The 21,081-nt window shown below is 42.2% G+C and overlaps 1 protein-coding gene and 1 long non-coding RNA gene across 2 annotated transcripts in view; both read right to left on the reverse strand.

Moving 5' to 3' along the window:
* LOC143721338 (uncharacterized) overlaps positions 1-21,081 on the reverse strand; it is a 135,603-nt gene that overhangs the window by 26,343 nt on the left and 88,179 nt on the right. The gene's annotated exons all lie outside the window — the stretch shown is intronic.
* Positions 8,400-18,000, reverse strand: LOC143721328 (5-hydroxytryptamine receptor 3A). The gene is made up of 9 exons (XM_077211614.1): positions 17,840-18,000; positions 16,494-16,654; positions 16,358-16,402; positions 15,970-16,079; positions 12,162-12,334; positions 11,075-11,235; positions 10,193-10,403; positions 9,788-9,919; positions 8,400-9,500 (listed from the first exon to the last, which is right to left on the reverse strand). Exons 1-9 carry the CDS (start codon positions 17,877-17,879, stop codon positions 9,253-9,255), a joined length of 1,281 nt encoding a protein of 426 aa, XP_077067729.1. The 5' UTR covers positions 17,880-18,000; the 3' UTR covers positions 8,400-9,252.

A 21,081-nucleotide genomic window follows, 5' to 3' on the forward strand; every position in this document is an offset into this window, starting at 1 on the left:
TCCTCATTCCTGGTCAATGAGAGTCACTTTCCTGCTGTGTTTATGTGCCCTAGTGGAGTCAAAAACATCGTAATTACGAGTTTAAAGCACATGAATAACAGAGAAGTTTTATCTATGAATGACAAACTCAAAATCCATGACTCTAGATGATGATCTCCTCCAGACTGGAAATTAGGGCAAATATCGGGACAGACGTCATGTAGTGTATTCTCCTTTTGTCTACAGCATTTAATTTTTTTTTAAATGTACAATTATTTGTATAGCACTTTTAACAATGGATATATCGTTTCAATGCACCTTCATAGAAATGAATGATTCTACTGTGCCAAAGCAATGTCCATATGTCAGAATGAACAGTTCTAAGATAATATAGATAATTACCCAACATCATGTATTAATTTAGGCAGAAACAAATTCCAAATTGTATTCTAGCTCCATGCATTATTTTATTTTTCAACACCTGTAATGGATCCACTGAAGGCAAGTTGTAGAGAACCCGAGTGCAGTTTATTACAAACAAAACCAACCAATTGCAATTTTTTTTTAAATTTAGCATTCAATTTGGGAAAAAATTGGCTATGGAAAAAACACTTATTAAAAATCTACCCACCCATCCAATAATGATGTTTTAGAAAATTTGCTCAAAGAATTAGACCATTTATCAAGAAAAAGCCAAATGTGCTTTTGTAAGATCTAGAAGAAAATGGCTGGAAGAAGGTTAAAGTACTTGTTTAGTCTCCAGAAAAGGAAGGCAGAAATGTGCCTAATTAGAAAGTTAAAAAATAAATGACACTGTTACTGAAGATCAAGGCATGATTTCTAAAAAAAAATCTAAATATTATACAGATATCTATTTATTAGGAGAAGTATAAGATAATTAAATTCTTCTGAAACAATTAGAAATCCAAAAATGCTATCTTTAGAAAGTAAAATTGAATGTTCCAAAAACCTTTGGAACCTTTGGAACAACAAATCCTCTGGAAATGATGGCCTTTCTTCAGAATTCTATAAAGCTTTTATAGACGATATATCTACATTCCTGTTAGCAATATGAGGCCATCAACAAGGGATCCTTACCTACATCACTCAGACAAAGTGTCATCGCATTGATCCCTAAACCTCAAAAAGATCAACTAGAAACTAGAAAATTGGTGACCTATATCATTATTTAGTACAAAACGTACGAAAAATGCTTTAAATGAGATAATTCATGAAACTCAATGTGGATTCATGAAAGTATGCCATATTTCCTCTAATATTGTTGTAATGTCTGTCTGTGTTCCCCCGGTCTTTGTGCTTTTGGTTCAGTCCTGTTCAGTTTTCCCGCTCCTCGTTTGTGTTCATGTATACCACGCCCCCTTGTTATCTTGTTTAGCTTGTTTGGCCTTGTATTTAAGCCCTGTGTTTCAGTCCAGTCTTTGTGAGTTCTTGTTGTTGTACCTTGATGTTGGTGGTTCTGTTCCTGAGTCTTGTGCCCTAGCCAGAGTCTTTATGTAGTTTGAGTTTGTTAAATAAAGTGTGCTGCAATTGGATCCTGCTTCCTCCTTGCTTCCACCTCATCATAACAGAAGAACACACCAAACTATGGATCCAGCAGTTGTCCACAACCAGGTACTAAGAAGATTTCTAGCCTCTATGTTTCAGGATGGCCAGCTGATCGAGAAGTATGTGAGGGACTTTTTGAACTGCTGCCATCTGGGATCGCTTAATGACATTGAGCTCATGGACCTGTTCTGGAGCGGGCTGGATGCGGATATCGCGCAACTGATGCCGGATGATTATACCGGTTGGACCCTAGAGGGATATATTGACCTGGCCCTTTACTTGGGGGGTTCGGCATCTACGGTGGGCTTGGCTGATGAAGCACCCTGCCAGTTCACAGTATCCCTGGAGCCTATCCACGTCCCGCCTGTCCAGCCAGAGACCGCCCAGCCAGAGACCGCCCAGCCAGAGACCGCCCAGCCAGAGACCGCCCAGCCAGAGCCCGCTGATCCTGCGCCAGAGCCCGCTGATCCTGCGCCAGAGCCCGCTGATCCTGCGCCAGAGCCCGCTGATCCTGCGCCAGAGCCCGCTGATCCTGCGCCAGAGCCCGCTGATCCTGCGCCAGAGCCCGCTGATCCTGCGCCAGAGCCCGCTGATCCTGCGCCAGAGCCCGCTGATCCTGCGCCAGAGCCCGCTGATCCTGCGCCAGAGCCCGCTGATCCTGCGCCAGAGCCCGCTGATCCTGCGCCAGAGCCCGCTGATCCTGCGCCAGAGCCCGCTGATCCTGCGCCAGAGCCCGCTGATCCTGCGCCAGAGCCCGCTGATCCTGCGCCAGAGCCCGCTGATCCTGCGCCAGAGCCCGCTGATCCTGCGCCAGAGCCCGCTGATCCTGCGCCAGAGCCCGCTGATCCTGCGCCAGAGCCCGCTGATCCTGCGCCAGAGCCCGCTGATCCTGCGCCAGAGCCCGCTGATCCTGCGCCAGAGCCCGCTGATCCTGCGCCAGAGCCCGCTGATCCTGCGCCAGAGCCCGCTGATCCTGCGCCAGAGCCCGCTGATCCTGCGCCAGAGCCCGCTGATCCTGCGCCAGAGCCCGCTGATCCTGCGCCAGAGCCCGCTGATCCTGCGCCAGAGCCCGCTGATCCTGCGCCAGAGCCCGCTGATCCTGCGCCAGAGCCCGCTGATCCTGCGCCAGAGCCCGCTGATCCTGCGCCAGAGCCCGCTGATCCTGCGCCAGAGCCCGCTGATCCTGCGCCAGAGCCCGCTGATCCTGCGCCAGAGCCCGCTGATCCTGCGCCAGAGCCCGCTGATCCTGCGCCAGAGCCCGCTGATCCTGCGCCAGAGCCCGCTGATCCTGCGCCAGAGCCCGCTGATCCTGCGCCAGAGCCCGCTGATCCTGCGCCAGAGCCCGCTGATCCTGCGCCAGAGCCCGCTGATCCTGCGCCAGAGCCCGCTGATCCTGCGCCAGAGCCCGCTGATCCTGCGCCAGAGCCCGCTGATCCTGCGCCAGAGCCCGCTGATCCTGCGCCAGAGCCCGCTGATCCTGCGCCAGAGCCCGCTGATCCTGCGCCAGAGCCCGCTGATCCTGCGCCAGAGCCCGCTGATCCTGCGCCAGAGCCCGCTGATCCTGCGCCAGAGCCCGCTGATCCTGCGCCAGAGCCCGCTGATCCTGCGCCAGAGCCCGCTGATCCTGCGCCAGAGCCCGCTGATCCTGCGCCAGAGCCCGCTGATCCTGCGCCAGAGCCCGCTGATCCTGCGCCAGAGCCCGCTGATCCTGCGCCAGAGCCCGCTGATCCTGCGCCAGAGCCCGCTGATCCTGCGCCAGAGCCCGCTGATCCTGCGCCAGAGCCCGCTGATCCTGCGCCAGAGCCCGCTGATCCTGCGCCAGAGCCCGCTGATCCTGCGCCAGAGCCCGCTGATCCTGCGCCAGAGCCCGCTGATCCTGCGCCAGAGCCCGCTGATCCTGCGCCAGAGCCCGCTGATCCTGCGCCAGAGCCCGCTGATCCTGCGCCAGAGCCCGCTGATCCTGCGCCAGAGCCCGCTGATCCTGCGCCAGAGCCCGCTGATCCTGCGCCAGAGCCCGCTGATCCTGCGCCAGAGCCCGCTGATCCTGCGCCAGAGCCCGCTGATCCTGCGCCAGAGCCCGCTGATCCTGCGCCAGAGCCCGCTGATCCTGCGCCAGAGCCCGCTGATCCTGCGCCAGAGCCCGCTGATCCTGCGCCAGAGCCCGCTGATCCTGCGCCAGAGCCCGCTGATCCTGCGCCAGAGCCCGCTGATCCTGCACCAGAGCCCGCTGATCCTGCGCCAGTCCTGTTCAGCCCAGAGTTTCCTTCACCGCTGGTCCTGCCCAGCCTAAAGCCCTCTTCACCGCTGGTTCTGCCTTTTTCTCCTGAGCCGGTGCCTTCTCCAGGCTACGACCCCGTAGCTACCCCCAAGAATTTTTTTGGGGGGGGCAGTAGGCCACCACCATGGCCACCCGAAGGGTCCTCTCCAGCATGGCCGCCCGAGGGTCCGACAGCTCCGCCCTGGACACCCGAGGGTCCGACAGCTCCGCGCTGGACGCCCGAGGGTCCGACAGCTCCGCCCTGGGCGCCCGAGGGTCCGACAGCTCCGCCCTGGACGCCCGAGGGTCCGACAGCTCCGCCCTGGACGCCCGAGGGTCCGACAGCTCCGCCCTGGACGCCCGAGGGTCCACAGCCTGCTCCGCCGTGGCCTCGCCCTCAGCCTGCTCCGCCGTGGCCTCGCCCTCAGCCTGCTCCGCCGTGGCCTCGCCCTCAGCCTGCTCCGTCGCGGACACGCCCACAGCCTGCTCCGCCCTGGCAGTCTGTTCGTCCAGCTCCGCCCATGTTCCATGGCCCAGGTCCGCCATCGCAAGACCCCGGTCCCGTTCCCTGCACGGACCTGGCCCGCCATCCCTCCCCCGGGACCGCCTCCGCTCCACCACCCTCCCGAACTATGTCTCTAGTTTTGATGGGCGTCGGGAGCCGCCCATAGAGGGGGGGCTATGTTGTAATGTCTGTCTGTGTTCCCCCGGTCTTTGTGCTTTTGGTTCAGTCCTGTTCAGTTTTCCCGCTCCTCGTTTGTGTTCATGTATACCACGCCCCCTTGTTATCTTGTTTAGCTTGTTTGGCCTTGTATTTAAGCCCTGTGTTTCAGTCCAGTCTTTGTGAGTTCTTGTTGTTGTACCTTGATGTTGGTGGTTCTGTTCCTGAGTCTTGTGCCCTAGCCAGAGTCTTTATGTAGTTTGAGTTTATTAAATAAAGTGTGCTGCAATTGGATCCTGCTTCCTCCTTGCTTCCACCTCATCATAACAAATATTCATTCAGTTATTGATTTAGTACAATATAGCACTTACTAAATGCTTTTAATTGTATACTTGAATACTTTTTTAGAAAATTTAGAATTTTAGAAAAGCTTTTGATACAGTAAGCCATAAGTTTATTTGATTCCTTAAAACTCTTTGGTTTTGGGCAACATTACATAAAAAGTGTGAAAACTATGTACTGTGGTAGCATTAGCTTGTAGCAAATTAGCTCTAAAGAAATAATAATCAATCATAACTTGTTATAATTGATTATGAATATTTGGATCAGTTAATAGAATTAACTTAAATTAATGTTACAATCAATCCACCTGTTCGTCCCGTGAACACTCAGTGTTAATTGTTTATCAATTGTAAGAAATGTTAATTTCCGAGGGAGGGAAATATCTTTCTTACTGTGCAGTACTACTAACAGCCTGTAGTCAAAATCTAAATCGTAAAAAAAAAACTTGTTGCAAGCGTAGAATCAGAACCAAATACATATTGTGCACAAGTTGTATTAACTAAGTCACAAACACATAACTAACATACAAATAATTACACATACATGGGTAGATGGTAAGTGACAGAATGAAACCGGAAATGAAATGAAGCTACGGAAAAGATTAATTGAAGGTGAAAAAAACCATCAGCTTATTATTTTCAGAACACCTCATTAAATGTATACTTGCATGGCCTTTGCAGTGAAAACATTTCCTGAAAAGAGTGTCAAGAGTTGAAGTTGCAATCGTTTTCTTCACCGTTGGATAAAGAAGATATGATGAACTTCCATGGTTAGTTCGACTCTGCTATGTTTGAAAGATCTCTCTCTCTATGAGCACATGGCTGGTTGTGAGTCAAGGCCGCGCTGAGGCCACGCAGGACAGCACAACACCCAGAACGTACCGAGAAGGCCAAGAGAGGGAAGGGCTTGTGTAGAGGTCAATTAAAGCTTGAGAAAGGTCCCACCTTTCAGGGTTGGCTCAACCAATAAGAAAGCGGGAATTTCCAAGTGGGAAATTCCTCTGTTGGGAGGATTTATGACTCAATCTCAAATGTGGTTAGACATAGCCCTTGCCGTTTGTGTCCATTTATATTCAGATAGATATAACAAACACACACTGCATTCTAAGAGAAGGCGATGTACACTGAAGTGTGAGTCATTAAATGAGGATTAATTAGATAGGAGACACGATACAGGTGGAGTTATATTGAGCGTTGGTTGTACCATAAAATACATATGGTATCAAAGACATAATAGTACACAAGACGGTAAATCATTCACACAGTGTTCTGGAGTGGATGTTCATTTATAGATCAGTTTGTCGATAAATTGATGCAGGAAATTTTGTTTTTAAGGGCTGTGGGTCGTTTCTATGGCCTTTGCTTTTTCCACGTTTTAACAGCAATAAAACCAACTTATCTGATTGTAGTCATGGTAACCAAGACCCTTCTTGCCCTTGTTGGGGGGATGGGACCAGAGATCCCAGAGTGAGTTTTAAAGATTATTTGTTAAATATAACAAATAATTGTGTCTGATTTGTCTCAGTCGTTACAGATTCCCCCTTTTAGATCATTGTTGCCTATCCTATGGACAACCACGAGCAACTTTGAAAGTGTAGAAAGATCAGACACACCTCTGGCATACAAGGCTGGGTGGCCATGCTGGCCTCTGGTTGTTTGTGTTTCCTGGAGCGGTGGTCGTTCCACGGCAGTTGATGCAGACAGTAGCCAAGTCCAGGTCTCTGAGCTGGGTTGGGCAAGGAGTCGGAAGCTTGTACTTTACAGGACAATCACTCCGCGCAAGTAGCAGTGCTTCACCTTCTGAGAATATAGTTCCCAGTATGTATATGGTTAAAAGATGCCTGTATCTCAAATGACCTTTTTATTTGTACACACTGTGACTATACAAATCACAACATATAGATAATAAAATGTTTGCGTTATTTTGTCACTTATGGGAGCAGTATGCTAGCTGGAGCCATTTACTTCCAGTCTTTGTGCTAAGCTAGGCTAGCGGTGGGTGAATCAGACAGAGTTACAGCACGCATGGAGATGAAAAGGGTATGAATGGACTTATCTAGCTCTGGGGGATACGGTGAAAAAGCTTAAGTCCCATAAAGTTGGCGTGTTCCTTTATTAGATCATGATGACTCACAAGTTGGGTATTTGTGCTAAATCTGCACAGATTTTGCTTACATGAACTTCCCCAGCAAAGTGAGTAAACATAATAAGTAACACGCTAAATTGGCTAGTGATTTGACAGCGTTACCCGCCATGGTTCATTTTTACCTGCATTTGGTGGGTGTAAATTTCAAACCCTGTATGTATATGTTTGCAATGCATGTTTGTATGTAAGCATGTATGCATGCATGTATGTACTATATGTTTGTATGCATGCATGTATGTATTGTGACAAGTTGCCAGCAGCTCATCAAGCGTCGCCCCAGGCAACACACACAAACCAGCTGGGGAGCAATCGCTAAGCCAAGCTGATGGCATTCAGTCAATCATCTAGAGAAGGATATAAACGCCAGTGGAGAAAGAAGAGTAGAGATTTTTCTCTCAAAATGTACCACCAAACACTGTTGTCGTGCAAATGAACGGCCGGAACGCATTAAAAGTTTTCAGTTAAAACTGTGTCATGTAAGTGACCCCTAAGTTAATAACTAATGATCTTTGCAACAGAACTGAATCAATCACAATCTTACTTTAGCTGGACAATAACTTTATTCAAGAGCTGCTGTAAAGCCAAAAAAAAATGTTACTTTTAATTTTATTATCTATTATCACTGTAAAGCTGCTTTGAAACAATCTTTATTGATAAAAGCGCTATATAAATGAAGGTGACTTGACTTGACTCAACTGAAACTAACGCTTGTACTTTTGTTTCTTTGCCAAAGAGTGATTAACAGGAGGTTGGTGTTACAGACTCTTTGCTGGTAGACCTCCACATAGACTGAACACTGTCTGCTCAGTGTACTTTCACCCTCACTCGCCCAGACCACAAAGACACTCTCACTGGAAAAACTAAAAGAAGCACGATTTCACGGAGACACAGACCTGAGGATTAGTCAAGCATCCACTGGTCTACTTTCCTTGCATTTACTCACTTGAAAATAAATACACCCTCCGGGTTGAACTCACTTCCTTGCTCCGTTCTTCTTTTTCCCCTCAGGAACCCGCTACATTGGTGGAGAATGCACTCAAATAAGCTACAGCTGTGGATGTAGTAGAAAGAGTCACTGGGGATTGGCTGTTGCGGTCCCCTCCCCACCCTCACCGCCGAGCTGTGCGACTCACCAACCCAACCACACTGGCTGAACTGGTGGAGGCAGTGGACCTTTCAGAGGCATCACTTGCGAGGGACTCGGGGGAGCTCAAACAGTATTGTTCTCTGCCACTCCCGGTACCTGGTTGCTGGAAATTGGTGTTATTCCTTATCTGCCAGTGGCCTTGCTTTTGGGGAGAGACTTGATCGGGTTGGACCAACTCCCATGCAGGACAGAGCAGCCCAGTCACCGGAAAAAACTGCCGGACCGAAAGGAAGTCGCCAAGCTTACCTTGCTTCAGAGAGTGAGAGAGTGGGTGAGTCAGCCAGTACTAATGTTGATGTCTAAGGGAGACTAAATAGGAAAGCAAACAAAGAGGGTAACGAGGGAAACTAGGTGAAACCAATAATCCAATAACGAGGTAACAAGGTGGGAGGGGCTAGACAATCCACAAGAGCACATGGCACACAGAGAATTCATGACAGCCATACACTCACAGTAAACAAGACCATACACAAACACAAGACCAGGAATTTCACGGCTCTTCTATTCAAACCAAGAATAACCAGAATAGCTGTGACAGAAACGTGACAACAATACTTGTACTTTTACTTTCAGTACTTGAGTAGTAAATTTTAAAATAATCTACTTGCAATGCTTAAGTACATTTTTTTGAATACTTTAGTACTTCCACTTAAGTATGGTGCTTAAAGAGCACTTCAACTTCTACTCAAGTCACTTTTTTGATAGAGCACTTGTACTTCTACTCAAGTCTGTGTCTCTAGTACTTTATACATCTCTGCTTATGTGATGTTAGAGTAGAGATGTGCTGGCTCCTTTAAGAGCAGATGATGTCATCAATGTTAGACCAGGTTCAGTCTGCTGGATGGAAGATTGCTGTCCTTTATTGTGGTTTCATTATGAGCCATCTGCAACATTTCTTGTCTTTTGGGAGTTATCGTTGGTATGTACATTTATGTTAAGATATAATTTAACTTTAAAATTATCTTCACACTAAGAAAATGGCATTGATGCAAAAATACCCTTTTGGAGCCTTTTTTTATTTTTAATAGTGTATTCAGTAGAATGAACAGTACAGTAAAACTATCGGCTTATCTATATTTGAATATTTCTAAAGAATCATGCAGAAGTTATGAAAGCCTGATCATCTCATTTACAGGCCTATAAGAGGATTTTTACTCATGGGAACCAAGCCTTGAACAGTGATATCAGAAACGCAATAACAGTGGTTACGTACAGGAAAAAAAAGATAACATCTATTATTGTGGCCACTCTGGTCCAGCACAGGGGTTTCCTCTCTTGTTGGTTTTGATGAGCAACAGCCTGTAACTCCATGAGGATCTGCTTCAGGACGTTAAGAGTGTACGGCCGCTCTTCATTGCTGTCTGCAACTGAGTCTGAAGGGCCCTCTGTGTTCTTTACCGTATCTGTGAGAGGAATTATACATGTATATATATTGAAACATAAAATGTTTTATCAAGGATCAATTTCTTTTGAAGAACTCATAAAAGAGTGAAATAAATTTTCATTTTTCCCTGCCTGCTGCAAAAAGTTCTGATATAGAGATCTCAGATAGCATTTACAGCTCATGAACAATAAGTTCATGGAGCAAAGATGCCAACATCCAAGTCACAGTTAGATGAATAATGGGAATGTGCATGGATAACTAACTAATAAAATGCCTCTCTTTATTAGATGTTGGGTAAATATTTACCAGAAAGAGTAGATGTGCTTTCCATTGCTGCTACTGAAACTGTCTGATTTCCTTTAGCCATCAGAAAATTCACAAAAATAGTCTCCAGAACACTGATGCCCATGAGAGCGAAGATGACAACACAATAAACCCCTGTAAAAACATTAATAAAAAAAATTATATTAAAAAATATTCAAACGTCAAACGTTTTGTGGAACAAAAATATGTTTTTGAAAGCAGTATCTTGTGCTCACCAAGGCTGCCTTTACAATAAAAAGCAGTAATATTGTGAAATATTGTTTTCAGTTTTAATATTTTTTTAAATGTAATTTATTCTGAAATAGTCTACAGTGTCACATGATCCTTCAGAAATAATAATTTGAATATGCTGATTTGCCACACATACAGTCATGTAAATGAACTCACCAATCAGTGGGATATCACTGGCAGTAGAGGGCAGCATGTCTTTAAGAAGCAGCAGTAACACAGAAATCGACAGAAGCAAAGTTACTTTAAAACCAAGCTTCTCTCCTCCACTTGAATCGATGAAGAAGGACGCCACATCCAGCACAAGGAAGTAAAATACTGGCATCAGAAAAATAATGACATACAGTAAAGGTCTCCTCTTTATGGTGATCTGCAAGAACAGAAACTTGTTTAAATGCTTCATCACAGCAGCTTTACATTAACATTGGAGTCTGTATCTTATCGAAGTCAAAAGTTCTATTACTGAGAAACTTGTTTTCTCTAGCAGTGGTTTTCGTATTTTCTAGCTTTTAAATGAATGCTATGAAGTTACACTGAGATATATACATGAACTATATAATGAAGGAAATTGTTATCTGAAAGGTGAAAAAGTATACTTTAACATACCTTTAAAAAGAGTACTTATTATGGAAAGAATATACTTTGAAAGAATATACTTAAGTGTGATCTGAATAAAATTATTTTGGACACGTAACTGCATGTTATTTAACAGTTAAATGACAATGTTGTCAGGGAATATACCAGACTCAAAGGTAGTTATCAGGTGGGAAGACGACACAGGTTTATTGCGCAGCAGCGATGTACAAGCCGGTGTAAAAGTGGCATTGTGTCCATAATCGTCACAGTTTCATAGTTCTTTTACTGTTGAGATTTAGCTGAAACCCCTATAGGCTGTTTAATAACTGGGTCTCGCTCTGACAACTTGCCCCATATACAGTATTGTGCCAGCATGAGTCTTATCCTTACTGAAGTGACTTGAAGTGCACCATTCACATTAATGATAATCTATAATTATGCGATTCTTATCGGTCTGCTCTGTACCGTGTATATCAGCTGATCCTGTTCTTCTCCTAGAGGATTGGCACGGCCTTTAGAAATATTTATATTGAGGAGTTCCCACTCTCCCTGGGTCTGAAAGGCCTTCTTGGAGCTGAGAGTCAGGAATGATGCATCAGAGAAAGGGTTGATCAGGAGCTCCTTGCCTGAGACAAAACCAACAACATACATTACAATGACTTAAATATGCATAGGATGGGATTTTTTGTTGTTGTTGTTTGTCTCACTACCACATGAATGCATGAAGGGGGTCAAACTGAGCCGTATTCACCAGATGACCTTCTATTTCTGCCATGATTCTGAAGGTCACATGCAACGGACATTTTACTATCCATAGAACATGGGAGAGGAGTGGTGAAGAGCATGGAAATCACTTTAGCTCACATGACAATGCTAACATGGTGGCGGTGTACATTCAGACTGCATTCATACCACACACATTCATGCTTGATAATATTCATACTATACACGTGTATGTTTTGTAACAGTTCTTCATCAATTGTAGAACCTACTCAGACAGTTTATGAGTTGAGTATAAACTTCCCAAAAGTTTGCTTAGAAATGTGCACATTTATATAAAATGTTCTGTCTCTCTCTGAAAAGATCATTTTCACACGGTCTGTGGGAAACGTGGGGAGTAAAGTTCAAATGTTAAAGTTATATCTAAATGAGTTTGTTAAGAAAAAGTACAACTGCATTTTATAAAGAATAAATGTCAGCTTTTGTAATGCATATATGGCCTACAAGGAAAGTGGACAAATAGACATGTTTAATATATATAAAAACATTTGTGTATCTTCAATTATTTCATTCAATAATTCATCTTCAAGTTTTTTGGTTCACGCATTTTAGAGTTAAAAATGTTTGGCAACATCAGGGTTGTGCACCAATATTTTGTCAAAATTAATGATGTTTTTGATTGTTTAATTTCTCCTGAATTGTAATTTAGTATTTTTTCCCCCTGTCATTTCAATTCAAATGCCAATTCCACTCAATTTCACATTCATTAATTCTTCATTTTTTTAATTTTGCCCAACCCTGATCATCATTGATTTCTGAGTTTCATATGTACTTGAATGTATTGGAGACTGAAGGGTAATATTGCAGCTTTGGACGTCAAAGGGAAACTGGTGAAGGTCCATCTTGCAGGCCGAGGTCAGAGCTAAAGTGTTAGATGTGAGAATAATGCCTTCATTACGCAACTGCACATGTTGATTCTCTATTGTTGCAAACTCTGTCTTGACGCTAAATAGAAAGAAAAAGAAGAAAGTAGTTCAATAAAATCAAATGCAAACTTTAAAAGGTATAGATCAACCAAAAAATTAAAATGATGTCATCCATTACTCAACTTCATGTGTTTCCAAATGCTTTCATTCATCATCGAAAGATAAATGAAGAATCTTTTTTTTTTTATCAAGTTTGAGAGATTTCTGTTCTTCCAATAAAAGTCTATTCTACTAAAACGTTCAAGCTTGTAAAATTAAACCATTTGATTCGAGCGGTTTAATCCAAGTCTTCTGAATGTATATAACAACTTTAAATAATAAGAAGGTTTAATTTAGGCTTTTATTCACATTTATTCAATCGAAGGGAATGAAAGTATTGTGGGTTTAAGACAAAATGAGGGTGAGTAAATGATGCCTGAATGTTCATCTTTGGATGAACTAACCAACTCTTCAAAGACTATGGAGATTCAGAGCTTTTTTTCACTTGTTATATTATGGATCTTGTTAAAAACAGACTAGGAGATCTTCCTTTCTTAACATTGGGATCTTCAGAGCAGTGGGTGCTGGTTTCACAAAAGTGCTTGTTTTGTCCTTTAAAACTTCCTTCCTTCCTTCCTTCCTTCCTTTTCCTTCTCCTTCTCCTTCCTTCCTTCCTTCCTTCCTTCCTTCCTTTTCCTTCCTTCATTCTTTCCTCCCTTTTCCTTCCTTTTCCTTTTCCTTCCTTCTTTCCTTTTCCTTCCTTCCTTCCTTCCTTCCTTCCTTCCTTCCTTCCTTCCTTCCTTCTCCTTCCTTTTCCTTCCTTTTCCTTCCTTCCTTCCTTCCTTCCTTTTCCTTCCTTCCTTCCTTTTCCTTCCTTCATTCTTCTTTTCCTTCCTTCCTTCCTTCCTTTTCCTTCCTTCATTCTTCTTTTCCTTCCTTCCTTCCTTCCTTCCTTCCTTCCTTCCTTCCTTCGTTCCTTCCTTTTCCTTCCTTCCTTCCTTCCTTCCTTCCTTTTCCTTCCTTCCTTTTCCTTCTCCTTCCTTTTCCTTCCTTCCTTCCTTCCTTCCTTCCTTTTCCTTCCTTCCTTCCTTCCTTCCTTCCTTCCTTCCTTCCTTCCTTTTCCTTCCTTCATTTTCCTTTTCCTTCCTTCCTTCCTTTTCCTTCCTTCCTTCCTTCCTTCCTTCCTTTTCCTTCTCCTTCCTTTTCCTTCTCCTTCCTTCCTTTTCCTTCTCCTTCCTTTTCCTTCCTTCCTTCCTTTTCCTTCCTTCCTTCCCTCCTTCCTTCCTTCCTTCCTTCCTTCCTTCCTTCCTTCCTTCCTTCCTTTTCCTTCCTTCCTTCCTTTTCCTTCCTTCATTTTCCTTTTCCTTCCTTCCTTCGTTCCTTCCTTTTCCTTCCTTCCGTCGTTCCTTCCTTTTCCTTCCTTCCTTCCTTCCTTCCTTCCTTCCTTCCTTCCTTCCTTCCTTCCTTCCTTTTCCTTCTCCTTCCTTCCTTCCTTTTCTTTCTCCTTCTCCTTCCTTCCTTCCTTCCTTCCTTTTCCTTCTCCTTCCTTCCTTCCTTCCTTCTCCTTCCTTTTCCTTCCTTCCTTTTCCTTCTCCTTCCTTCCTTCGTTCCTTCCTTTTCCTTCCTTCCGTCGTTCCTTCCTTTTCCTTCCTTCCTTCCTTCCTTCCTTCCTTCCTTCCTTCCTTCCTTTTCCTTCCTTCCTTCCTTCCTTTTCCTTCCTTCATTCTTTCCTCCCTTTTCCTTCCTTTTCCTTTTCCTTCCTTCTTTCCTTTTCCTTCCTTCCTTCCTTCCTTCCTTCCTTCCTTCCTTCCTTCCTTCCTTCCTTCCTTCTCCTTCCTTTTCCTTCCTTTTCCTTCCTTCCTTCCTTCCTTCCTTTTCCTTCCTTCCTTCCTTTTCCTTCCTTCATTCTTCTTTTCCTTCCTTCCTTCCTTCCTTCCTTCCTTCCTTCCTTCCTTCGTTCCTTCCTTTTCCTTCCTTCCTTCCTTCCTTCCTTCCTTTTCCTTCCTTCCTTTTCCTTCTCCTTCCTTTTCCTTCCTTCCTTCCTTCCTTCCTTCCTTTTCCTTCCTTCCTTCCTTCCTTCCTTCCTTCCTTCCTTTTCCTTCCTTCATTTTCCTTTTCCTTCCTTCCTTCCTTTTCCTTCCTTCCTTTTCCTTCTCCTTCCTTTTCCTTCTCCTTCCTTCCTTTTCCTTCTCCTTCCTTTTCCTTCCTTCCTTCCTTTTCCTTCCTTCCTTCCCTCCTTCCTTCCTTCCTTCCTTCCTTCCTTCCTTCCTTCCTTCCTTCCTTCCTTTTCCTTCCTTCCTTCCTTTTCCTTCCTTCATTTTCCTTTTCCTTCCTTCCTTCGTTCCTTCCTTTTCCTTCCTTCCGTCGTTCCTTCCTTTTCCTTCCTTCCTTCCTTCCTTCCTTCCTTCCTTCCTTCCTTCCTTCCTTCCTTTTCCTTCTCCTTCCTTCCTTCCTTTTCTTTCTCCTTCTCCTTCCTTCCTTCCTTCCTTCCTTTTCCTTCTCCTTCCTTCCTTCCTTCCTTCTCCTTCCTTTTCCTTCCTTCCTTTTCCTTCTCCTTCCTTCCTTCGTTCCTTCCTTTTCCTTCCTTCCGTCGTTCCTTCCTTTTCCTTCCTTCCTTCCTTCCTTCCTTCCTTCCTTCCTTCCTTCCTTTTCCTTCTCCTTCCTTCCTTCCTTTTCTTTCTCCTTCTCCTTCCTTCCTTCCTTCCTTCCTTTTCCTTCTCCTTCCTTCCTTCCTTCCTTCTCCTTCCTTTTCCTTCCTTCCTTTTCCTTCCTTCCTTCCTTTCCTTCCTTCCTTCCTTCCTTTCCTTCCTTCCTTCCTTCCTTTTCCTTCCTTCCTTCGTTCCTTCCTTTTCCTTCCTTCCGTCGTTCCTTCCTTTTCCTTCCTTCCTTCCTTCCTTCCTTCCTTCCTTCCTTCCTTCCTTCCTTCCTTTTCCTTCTCCTTCCTTCCTTCCTTTTCTTTCTCCTTCTCCTTCCTTCCTTCCTTCCTTCCTTTTCCTTCTCCTTCCTTCCTTCCTTCCTTCTCCTTCCTTTTCCTTCCTTCCTTTTCCTTCCTTCCTTCCTTTCCTTCCTTCCTTCCTTCCTTTCCTTCCTTCCTTCCTTCCTTTTCCTTCCTTCCTTCCTTCCTTTTCCTTCCTTTCTTTTCCTTCCTTCCTTCCTTCATTTTCCTCCCTTCCTTTCTTTCTTTCTTTTTCCCTTCCTTTCTTTTCCTTTTCCTTCCTTTTCCTTCCTTCCTTTTCCTTTCTTCCTTCCTTCCTTCCTTCCTTCCTTCCTAACGATACGACGTTAAACCGAGGTCCTGACTCTCTGTGGTCAATATAAATCCCATGCCACTTCTTGTAAAGTTAAGGTGTAACCCTGGTGGCCTTGCCACATTCCCATCAATCATGGCCAATCATGGCCTCCTTATAATCCCCATCCACTCTATCACTCTCTCTCCTCCTGTGTGGTGAGCGCACTGTCGCCTTTGTTCTGTGGCTGTCGTCGCATCATCCAAGTGGATGCTCACACTGGTGGTGATTGAGGAAATATCCCGACATGATTGTACAGCACTTTGGGTGTACAGTAGTACATATGAAAAGTGCTATATAAATGCCTTATTCATTCCTTCCTTCCTTAGCAAACCACTTACTTACTTAGCAAACCATGCTGAATAACACAACAAAAGTGTTCATATACCTTTCAATTATGTTGATGTCTGGAATCCAAACCATATCTTTTTTAATTGAAGAGAAATAGATCCCACAAAACTCATCAGGATTCCACATTGTGAACTCACTGTACCAACCCTGCAAAGTTATGGGTATAACGTTAACAGTAATTATAACTAGTGGTCAAGCGACTTGGTCCAATGTAACAATTTTGACAAGTGGCTTTAAAAAATATATATATATATATTAAAGTGTAACTTTGTTTTTATTTTTTAGTATCTGCATATATAATATGTTATTTAAAATAAATGAGACCTTTCAATGTCTAAAACACCTGATAAAACACCTGATTACACATGTGATGGTTTTATAAGTTGGGTAAAACTGTGTGTGAAAAGGGTTCTGAAAACACTTACAATTATAACTGTGATTTGTGTTGAGATGCTCTGGGCTTTTTCATCCTTTAGAAAGAAAGAAATGTTGAGTGATGATAATACAACGGCGTGACATCCTGTGTCATTGACATTTAAGTAAATCATGCTGGATTTATACCACTTCTGTGATGGAGGTCACAAGCAGGTTCATATAAACCATGGTAGGAGTTGTCCAGTTATGCACGGGCCGTAGGGACGTCATCTGAACGTCACTTTTGTCCAAGCCGAGATGCTCGAGAAGTGCCTTGTAACTGCAGTTTTCAGCCGCAGACACACACCCTGGACAGACGACACTTCATCTCCTTCATTTACAGAGATGGAATATGTTCCTTTTTTTCTGTTCAACATTCGTCCTTCCATAAATATACTTCTCAACTAGTGTGTTTTTTCCAATAATAATAATAATAATCATTTTAAAAGGGAGATATAAAATGCAACTATGCTTATGACCTGTTCGGTGAACATGGTTTCACCAAGTAAAACATGTTCCTGCATCAACATCTTTGTTGATTCTGGAACAACAATCCAATCCACCAATCAGATTACAATCAGTTTACAGTTTATGTCAAGTTTAGGCTTACAATCAGGGTTAGGTGCTTTTACATCAGTGTTTTTCACCTACTATTTCCCTCTGGTTTTAGGGATAAGTTATGGGTAGAGTTTGGTTTAGGGGTAGGGATAGGGTTATGAGTACATTTTTACGAACTGAATGTAACGTTTTTCGAAAACTTAAATGTATGCTAACTGAAATTAAATGAAAATGCATCATACTTTAAGCAGTTAGCAGATTTTAAAAGTGTATTGACCCACTTAAGTAGGACTTTAGAACATCTTTATATGTAATTGCATGATTACTTCTACTGTCTTTGAAATAATTATGATTAAAGTCACTGCTGAATACTGACTATGTATAGTCAAGTATACTGACTATACTTTAGTATGATAAACTAAAATGTAATTTCTATTTTTAATATATTTGTACTTACACATTTGTAATGATGAAGTAGCAATTTAGTACACTTAAAATATATATATGAACTTAACACTTAAAACATAATAATGATTTAAAATGTACTTTAAAGTAAAGCTTAATTTGAAATTATTGCAAAGTGCACTTTTTAAAAGTCTACTTAAGTGTGTTAAGAAACATATGAAAAGCCTCTCTTTAGTGCACTTGGCCTTTTATTTTATTAATATTATATTATCTGCAAGTAGTTTTTTTGAAATATACTTTTAAGATCTGACATAAGTGAATGCAATAAAGCTCAATTCTTTTTCATAAGTGTAGATAGCAAAATAAATATACATATCAAATCAAAAGGCTGTGTATCAAAGCAAACTGCAGTATTTTTGTGCAAATTCATCTGTCATGTGACTACTTGACACACACTCATCCTCAAACACCAGGGGCAAAACTGCACAACACAACAACAGAAACAGTTAGACATTTAAAAACCGACTTACCGACTGAGGCAAGATAAAATATTAGCCACTGTAGATCCATGGCAAATAGTCAAATAGAGATGCAGTATTGAACCGTTGACTGTCATTTGGTCACATTTATATAGTGTGAATGAAAAGCATGTCCAACCTCCTCTCGTGTTCTTAGTGGCGCAAAAAAAAAAAAAAAAATTCAACCTGCTGATGTCATACCTATATGCCATTAATATACATGCTTCGTCTGATGTGCTGTTTGACAGTTTGTTTGTTACACAGAATAAAGTGTATGTCCTCATGGGCTGATAAAACTTTGAGTGTTATTTGCTTTAAAAAAGAATTGACTACATAATCAGATTGTGGCGGCTGCATGACTTTATGATCATAATGAATTATGTTCTCAGATTATTCATTCATAAATGTATCATGACATGCACACGTTATCTGTAACAAATCCATTAATCATAAACACCTGCTTACACTTCATGTTGTGGATTGTGGATTTATAAGGAGTCTTTGTTATAAACAGAGACATATTGACACCATTCTAGCATTCTTTTCCAGACCATTATTATTTAGTCTGCTTGAACAGAACTTAATCAGATTTAAATAAAATGATTTATATGCTACATGACTTACCTGTGCGTGTAACATCAAACAGACGGATAAAAGATGTCACAAAACCCACTGGTGCAAATGCAAACAAACCTTATGCAGTGAGTGAGTCAAGACCTTTGTTCAATACTTCATTCAAAGGACAGAGCCCTTGTATCATACAGTGTTATTTACATTTATTCATTTAGCAGATGCTTTTATCCAAAAATGACTTACAATTGAGGAATACTACGAGCGATTTATTTTAAAGGGGTCAAAATAATCTGCAAAGTAACGACGCTCAAAGTTCAAAGTAAAGGGAGATATTCTCTTTAACAGAAATCGCTTTTTAAGAACTACAACAAACTGCTGATAGGGACTACAACGACCTTCTTCCCGGGTTGGTGACATCACAAACCCTAAAATTTACATAAACTCCGCCCCCTGGAACACGCAACAAACACAGCAAACAAAGAACACAACTCACCCAACCTTCTAATGTTTTAACAACATAGGCAAAAGGTTGCTATAACTACGTTGTGTGGTGAAGGTTGTTAGAGCGTTGTCACAATGTTGACATTGAAACCACTGTTCAGGGCCGTTGCTTAAGGTCATTACATAAACATAAGGTGCAGAGGGTGTCTGGACAACCACTGGATGACATATGTACTCGTCCACCGTTGGCCCGTCTCATTCTTCATCGAGCAAGGATACGAGATAACTGCGTTTAATTTACCTCAGCTAGATACGATACGTAATTATTCAAACAACCTACAACTTCATTGACAAATGTGACATTTATTTGTTCTTTCTAACTGAAGGGACAGAATAACATTAGCTAATAATTCATGGAGTTTGCGATCTTGTGTAAATTACAGTACCCTTATGCTAACATTAGCTATATTTCTTTTAGTATTCAGATATCCTTTTATCCTTAGCGTTAGGAAAAGTGTTGAACATCTTCTGGTCAGGCATGACAAATATTTTAACTTTATGCCAAAGGTTAAGCCATAATTGAGTAATTGACATTTCAGCACTCCTTGAACAGACAGCGGCTTAAGCGCGTACTTGCTGCACGTTAATGTTTTTTCCTTTTTTAGAAAAGCACAGAAAACAATTTTTTGTAACTGCTCGCACACCTGTTTAGTTTTTCCTTTGTCTACCTGGTAATAATAATAATTAACATCGGACTGATTCAGAATTAACCACAAAACATAAAATGCTAAAGGGGGGATATCTATAGGCCTATCTAGCATTAAAATATAAATTATCAGAACGTCGTCTCTCAGTTGTGAAAAAAGCTGCAACTTATCCATGCGTAATCACCAGCGTACAGCACTTCTTTTAGAGGAATACTCTGGGTTCAGTACAAGTTAAGCCTGAGAGCACATAATCCATAAAGGCATAATGCTGATTACCAAAAAAATGTCTTTGATTTGGAAATCTGTCCTACAGTGGCACTCGTGATGGATTTTTAAAAAAGTTGGGACATTTTATAAAATGCAATAAAATCAAGAATCTGTGATTTGTTAATTAAACCCTCGAATATGAATTTTATAACAATGATCTCACAATATACTTTGCAACTCTTTCAAACAAGAGATTACAAAACAAAAACCTTTTAAACACTTTAATTTCTGTATTTTATTGCTATTGTTTTTACATTTTTTATACAGTTTTTTATACATTCTGAACTGACAGGAGTATAATGGCGACCGAACAGCGATTTGAATCATGTGTCCCTCCCTGCCCTCGCTACATCTTCACAAAAATGCCCTGATTTTACACAGATTTCATCATGTTCTCATGATAATCAGACTCTCCACACATCCATTTACAGAAGCAAAAAGAAGACAGACAGAAAAGAAAAAGCACAGAGTAATTATTTTTGTGAGGCTGCACTTTTATTTTCCTTAAAGGTACAATATGTACAATTTTGTAATAAAATATCCAAAAATCATTTGCACAGTGTGAAATATTTCCTGTAGTTGTGTACTTACAATATCCCAAAAGTTCTCAAAGATGTTTATTTTCAGAGAAATTCCCATTTTAAATAATGGGCCGTCTCTCCCTGTTCACTTGTCGCCTGTCAATGACGTAATATCCACGTTATCCCTGGTTTCCGCTTGTACTGCCATAGTAACCATGGCGACAGACGTAGAGAACTGCATACTGCGTAACGTCTAGCTGCACGCTGTTGTTGTTTCTTTCAAACATTATAGATCATGACAAGCAGACTTTGGGACAAAAGCAGAACTAAAACGAGGATCAATATCAGCGTGGTGTTTTCGAGATGCCGAGAGCTCCACATCCATGACTAACTTAGACTTGATAGAGCTCTTACATGTACTTTAGTAGACAGGTGAGCAAATGTACATAAAACTAATCAATGTTACATAGTTCAACATGATGAAATGTTAGAATATGATCAGTATGTTATTCTAATGTTTATCTAGCTTACTGCCAGTCTCATACAGACAAACTAACACAGAATAACATTATAACTCTCAACCCACTCAAATGTGACCCTAGCCGACAAAACCAGTCACATTTTTTTGAAATTGAGATTTATACATAACATGAAAGCTGAATAACTAAGCTTTCCATTGATGTACGGTTAATTACGATAGGACAATATTTGGCCGAGATACAACTATTTGAAAATCTGGAATCTG

Source organism: Siphateles boraxobius, unplaced genomic scaffold (genome assembly GCF_051911475.1).
Source record: "Siphateles boraxobius isolate OS27281-9 unplaced genomic scaffold, OSU_SipBor_1 66, whole genome shotgun sequence".
Lineage (NCBI taxonomy): Eukaryota > Metazoa > Chordata > Actinopteri > Cypriniformes > Leuciscidae > Siphateles > Siphateles boraxobius.

What these genes read in the sequence shown, in the direction of transcription:
- LOC143721328 (XM_077211614.1), bottom strand. Translation starts at nt 17,879, where the DNA reads ATGGATCTACAGTGGCTAATATTTTATCTTGCCTCAGTCG. An exon ending in CACAAATCACAGTTATAATT is followed by an intron (nt 16,080 to 16,357) that starts GTAAGTGTTTTC and finishes ATAACTTTGCAG; the next exon opens with GGTTGGTACAGTGAGTTCAC. An exon ending in AAGCACATCTACTCTTTCTG is followed by an intron (nt 9,501 to 9,787) that starts GTAAATATTTAC and finishes TTCCTCTCACAG; the next exon opens with ATACGGTAAAGAACACAGAG.